Source organism: Canis lupus, chromosome 34 (assembly GCF_003254725.2).
Source record: "Canis lupus dingo isolate Sandy chromosome 34, ASM325472v2, whole genome shotgun sequence".
NCBI classification, from domain to species: Eukaryota; Metazoa; Chordata; class Mammalia; order Carnivora; family Canidae; genus Canis; species Canis lupus.
Genome location: NC_064276.1, coordinates 24,416,138 through 24,422,137, shown reverse-complemented (window position 1 = coordinate 24,422,137; position 6,000 = coordinate 24,416,138). Strand labels below are relative to the sequence as shown.

Sequence of the window (6,000 nt, the reverse complement as noted above, 5' to 3'; positions counted from 1 at the left end):
AGGTCCTAGGGGACTGATGCACAATCCCAATCCAATCCATTTGCTAGTTTGCAAAGGAAAATCCGGTCCGGCGTTTATTTTTAGCAGCGCTTCCCTGTGACCGAATGCTACAGCTCCTCAGCTGGGGTAACTGAGGACCGTATTGGGGAGAAGAGGCGAGGGGGGCGGGGGAGCGGGAGGCGGCGAAGAGGGGCGGGGGGAGGCCCTGCGCATGCGTGCCAGCGCCCATGCAAATCTGCTGTACATCCAGGGAGCGAAGTGGGATGATCTGTCACTACACCTGCAGCACCACGCTCGGAGGACAGCTCCTGCTCGCAGCTTCCAGACTCAGGTAAAAAAAAAAAAAAAAAAAAAAAAAAAAAAAAAATTTGTGAGCGGGCGCCGTGCATGCATTTCAATACCAGATGCGCGTCGCAACCTAGCCCCTGTAGAGGCAATCTGCTGCTGCTGCTGCTGCTGCTAAGTGTCCTTTGGTGGCTGGTTGCAGCTTCAAGGTTTAAGAAATCCCATCTTTCAGGAAGCCTGAGGGGAAGGAAGGAAGTACGGGCGAAATCATCAGATTGGCTTCCCAGATTTGGGGATCTGAAGCGGGCCCACGTCTTCCGGCCAACTTCCATTGAACTTCCAGCACTCGAAAGGGACCGAAATGGAGAGCAAAGGTATGTGGTTGTCCCCATCGGGGGACTTCCCGCTGCATGTGCGTGTGGCCAGGGCAGTCCTCAGCGAGGGGACTGCAGTGCTCGGGGAGCGAGCATCATACTAGGTCGATAGGAGGAGATGCTATGTCCGTTGCAGCACCAGGGGAGTGTGGCAGGAAGGCGACTTCTTTTTAACTCCCACAGCTTGGAAGGCAGTGTTTAATACTCCATCAGTTGCGTAGTGAAGTGTGATGAGTTTTTTTTTTTTCTTCTTCTTTTTGGTGGGTGGGTGGGGGGAGAGTCTTTAGATGGTGGGGGAGGAGAGATGTGTTGGTAAAGCAGTTTCTTTTCTGGAGAATGGATGGGCTCAAATACAGATATTTCATTTGCTTTAGGCTTGCTGACAGGCATGTTTGTATCCGATATCCAATAATGCATTGCTATAAAAAAAATGTTTGGATTTCTCCACCCCCACCCCATAAAGATGGTATTTCTGGGCGTGTATGACCACATCCTACTGCATTTTGAATATATATCAGCAGAGAAATTGGGTCTATTTGAAACAGTGTGCGTTAGAACTGACCTCTAAGGAGAACAGTGTATCGGAGTACTGCTAGGCTCCCAAGCATGATGCATTTACTAGTTCTGAACATGTATATATTAATATTCTCCTCATAAGCAAATCTGCATACTATACACATACGAACTGGTAAATGAGCTGTAGAAATCAACTTGTGATGACATATTTAACACACATAAACAAAATGATTATTACAACTGTTAGGTTGGATATCCTTTGGGTTTAACTCCATCTATGCAGGTTTCTTCCTTCTCCTCCTCCTCCTCCTCCTCCTCCTCCTCCTCCTCCTCCCCCTCTTCCTCCTCCTCCCCCTTCAAACACCCACCAGGTTTCCAGAACCTTGAGTGATGTGGTCAGATATCCAGTAGGAATACTGGATGTATTTAATTCTGGTGAAATCAGAATAAATGATGTCAACTTTTATGAAACTATATTCATTACCCAGAACTCGAGAAGCTATATTTGAAACCAGGTTTTATTTTTAAACCGGGAATGTCAGTCATCGTGGTAATGTGCTCAGGATCAGGGAGTGGTGGTGGGTTACCTATTTCTGAGCTGATCAGTAAAAATGGAGTGTCAGATGATAGCAGGTATGTGGTCAGTAAAGTATTTTAAGTATTTAATTGGAAGACATAAGTATTTGAACCTAGATGAGCATTTACAGTATGAAAAGAACTGAATTAACATGGATTTGGACTGGTTGGCAATTTTCAAAGTAGACAAATTATCCTTACGATTTGCTGATGGGCATTTCTATGATCGACAATGATGTACATACATGAGAGAATCCACGTCCCTATGTACACGAGGCATAAATTAACTCTATTGTGTAATCCGTTTTTGAATGAGAAGCCAGTTTTAACTCATAGAGGTCTGTAATATTCTAGTTGATTAAGTATTTCTGGCATGTAAGTTAACAACAGAGAGTATCATTTTACTCTAAAGCAGTGTTTTTTGTACTTAGATGACACCTGCTATTTGGCTATTAAACTTGGTTATTTGGCAAGGGTTCTTAGTAACACTTTTGCCTCCAATTTATACACTAATTCTTGGTCCATGATATAAAGAGGATGTGTCTCTTAGCGATAATTTTTTGTTTCCCTTCTTTGCCGGCAAAATATGCTACATGTCCCTCAAAGTTCCAGGTGGTTTATATCTCAGATTGGTAACAGTAGCATTGTAGCTATTAAGTACTGCCAGTCTTGGGAATTTGGAGTCAAGAAAGAATCTCAGGACTGTATCTGAGAAGAATCAGGCCAGAAGTTCTATGCCAATCCAGAGCGCAGTGATTCGGGCGTGATTCACAGCACCGACCCAAAGGCACTGAAGAATTTTGTCCCAAGCCAATATTGTGGTCATTTTGCAGCAATAGCACAGCATAATCACCTCAGGTAAAAGACACACTGAAAGTCCTTATGCATTTAGTTCTTAGGCTTCCTTTATAAAACTGAATTACCCAGGTAGTGATCATGTTAAGAATGGCTAATTACTTATATATTGGCCTCACTTTCTAAGTTGATGCAATGGCACAGCTTAAAATGGTAGCTAACTTGAAATTTTTATTATAGTAGAAAAAAAAAGTATATTAAGAGGAGCGTATCCGTATCTTATTCTAATCGGAGCATCTTTCATACTTTATGCTGTCATGTGCAAACTTCTTCCCCGAGCAGATTTAAATCTAATTCTAGGAAGACATTCTCAAATGTAAGTACATACAATTTTTTTTTCTACCGGAAACTCCTTTAACATAGATTCAAAGAGTGTTATTGCATGATTCAGTTGAAGGTTCAAGAGTTCTCTATTTTAGAAAAGAATCTGGTGGCCCAGTTAATCTGGAATCTTGTGGCCAGCATTTGACAACCTTCACATTACCTCCAGCATTTGAAAACCTTTCTTAGAACACTTGACAAGAGTCTCTAGCAGAATGTTAGTTATTTACAAATAAGGTTTTTTTTTTTTTTTTTTTTTTTTGCTCCTTTACTTATTGCTTTCTATCACTTCCTATCATCTAGGGTAAGGAGGAGAGGAAAATAAATCAATTGACCTAGCAATCAATCATGATCTAATTTCAGTGATTTCGATGCACCATGATAATTAATATCACCTCTGAGATAGGATTGCTGCGCAGTCTGACTAGCTTTGACAGAATTTGTGCCTAACATTGGTTCACAAACTTTGCTGTACATTAGATTCATCTGGCAGACTTTTTAAACATCCTCATGCCTGGCTAAAACCCATGGCAGTGACATCAGAATGTTGAGGTGTGAGAGAGGCACAGGTATTTTTTTTTTTTTTAAAAGATACCAGGTGCAGCAATATTTGGGAATCATTCACTTAGATTCTTGATAACCAAAATGTGATTTGAAGACTAGTTTTTTTAGAACTGCAAAATCTGGATCTTTACTCCAGGCTTATTGAATCTGAGTTTTAACAACATTCCCAGGTAATGTACCTGCACATTACAGTTTGAGAAGCATTGATTTAGAGTTAGGAAAGAGGTTCTTTGTCCTTCCCTCTCTTCTACTTTTTCTCCTTTTCTACCTGCACCGCATCTTCTCTTTGTCTACCTAGGTTCTCAACCCCAGGCTGGCATATTAGAAACACCTGTGGAACATTCAAAGCATAAAGATGCTTAGGGCACCCCTCTGGACATTCTGATTTAATTGGTTCTGGAGTGGGACCTGGGTGTAGGTGTTTTTACAAAGCTCCCCAGGTGACAGTAATAGAAAGCCCGACTTAACCCCTGGTCTAGGCCCTTGCTACTCAAGTTGTGGTCCATAGACAAATAGCATTAACATTTCTGGGAATTTGTTAGGAATGCAGGACTGCAGGCCTACCGTAGACTTACTGAATCAAATATGCATTTCAGGAAAATCTGCTGGTCATTTGCATGCACACTAAAGTTTAAGTTACGTCTTAGAGAACTAACATCTAAGACTGCCACCTCAGTATAGCGGATGTGATATCCTCTAATCAATACAGAAGCTCCTGGATATGTAATCAGGTTAGAGGTCTTTGGTTGCTTTTGGAAAGAACGGAGATGAGATGCAAAAGAAATTGCTTGATTCATCGTTAGATCAGAAAAATGGACTCACTTTTAAATGCCCCCTCTGCTATTTCTCGAGCTATTTATCTTCAACCCCTGATTATCTTTAATACCTATTCTGTAGATTCAATCTGAGCTTCTGACAATGTCCTGGTATTAACCTAGCGTGATGTTAGACTGCTTAAGTCAAGATGCATCTTAGAGTGAATATAGTCTTAGCCTCTTCCCATGGTCATATGTCCCTGTTCTATTCTTTTGAGAGTCGTTTTATGTGCCCCTTGCTTCATAAAATCTTCTCTGACCTCACTTACATCTAATTAGTATTTTGTTGGCATACCGTATATGACCTCAGTACTTTTTTGTCCCCCACATAAAGCATTTCCTATAATCAGCATTGCAATTTTTGTGTTCCTTATTTAAATGAATATTTATTGAGCACCTGGTATGTTCTCAATCTACTTACTTCTGAGACTGTGAAAGAACAGATAAGATGCAATCTCCGATCTTAAAGATCTCCCTCTCATGTCTCCACTAATAGATTAACCTTCCTCTTGGCATTATCTGAACCTCTAACCTTCTGCAGCTACCCAGCTGCCTGCTTCAAATAAAACATTCTTGTTTATCACAGCAGGGGCTCAGGTTACATATGTTGAATTGAATGGCCTTACTTAGTTTACCATGCCATGTTCACACATGCAGGAGATGGTAAGTTGGAAAAGGTGAAAGATGCTTGGCTACCAGAAACATCAGTTTGATTCCAGAACATTTGATTCCAGAACATAGAAGGCAGTAACCTGACCTGCTTTCTCTGTAGAGAACTGTACATGTATTCCCAGTGAAGATTCAACTCGGTTCTGGGTTTCACACCAACCATTAGAGTCGAACCAGGGGCATGAACCAATATATAAGGCATAGATCAGTCATTTCTCTGAAACCAGGGTGGTCCACTCTGCAGGAAAGAAAAGAAAGGTATATGTAGTAACTAGTTTAGCAGAGCTGGGAAGTGATTTTAAGAAAAGCTATTTTGTGGTTAAAAAAAGAATTCCAAAACTCTGAGGCCATTGTGGCAGGATAAGTAAAATATAAGGCAGTAAAAAACATAATAGAATAGGCATTGGGCATTGTTCCTAACCCCACTCTAATATGTAACCTTGGACAAATCATTTTCCCTCTCTGAGTCTCCTGATTCTTAAATATTAAAGGAAGTTCATTTCATGTAATTCAAAATATTTTCTTAGTTGCTGCATTCTTCCAAGCCCATTGTTAAATGCAGGGGATGGGGATAGAAATAGTGCATTGGCTTGCTCTCTGGGAGCTTCCAGTCTAGGAACATATGAACAGGCTCAAGAGCTATTGATTTCCAACACTGTATGTCTTTTCCTCATTCATTTTTCAGAGCTATAGTGGTTACCTAGGAAGCTAGAATATAAAGTCTTTCGATGATTAATGGCCTCCATAGGGGCACTAAACATTCCACAGCAACAGTGCCTACCTTTGGTTCCCCCTTTGGTTTATTGAAACAAAATTGTGTGGGGAAAACATTTGAACTCAAGCTAGGTATCTATTCTAAAAGCAGTTCCGACTGACCAGATACCCTGCTAGTAACCTATTGTCTGATTTAGGTGCTTATCATGAGGCTTGTTAGCATTAGGAATGCATCTGGGGATGGCCTGGAGTATCATCCCCTTATCTCTGTCTTGTTATGCCTTTAAGCTTCTGAAGTACTGACCCTATTA

The 6,000-nt window shown here is 41.0% G+C and overlaps 1 protein-coding gene across 1 annotated transcript in view; it reads left to right on the top strand.

The window, feature by feature from the left end:
* The first annotated feature begins 250 nt into the window (after positions 1-250).
* The window catches only part of FGF12 (fibroblast growth factor 12), a 543,042-nt gene continuing 537,292 nt past the window's right edge, over positions 251-6,000 (top strand). The window contains exons 1-2 of the mRNA XM_025425369.3: positions 251-331; positions 518-659. Coding sequence (XP_025281154.1) covers positions 647-659 — 13 coding nt within the window. The 5' untranslated portion in view covers positions 251-331; positions 518-646. The remainder of the gene's footprint in view (positions 332-517; positions 660-6,000) is intronic.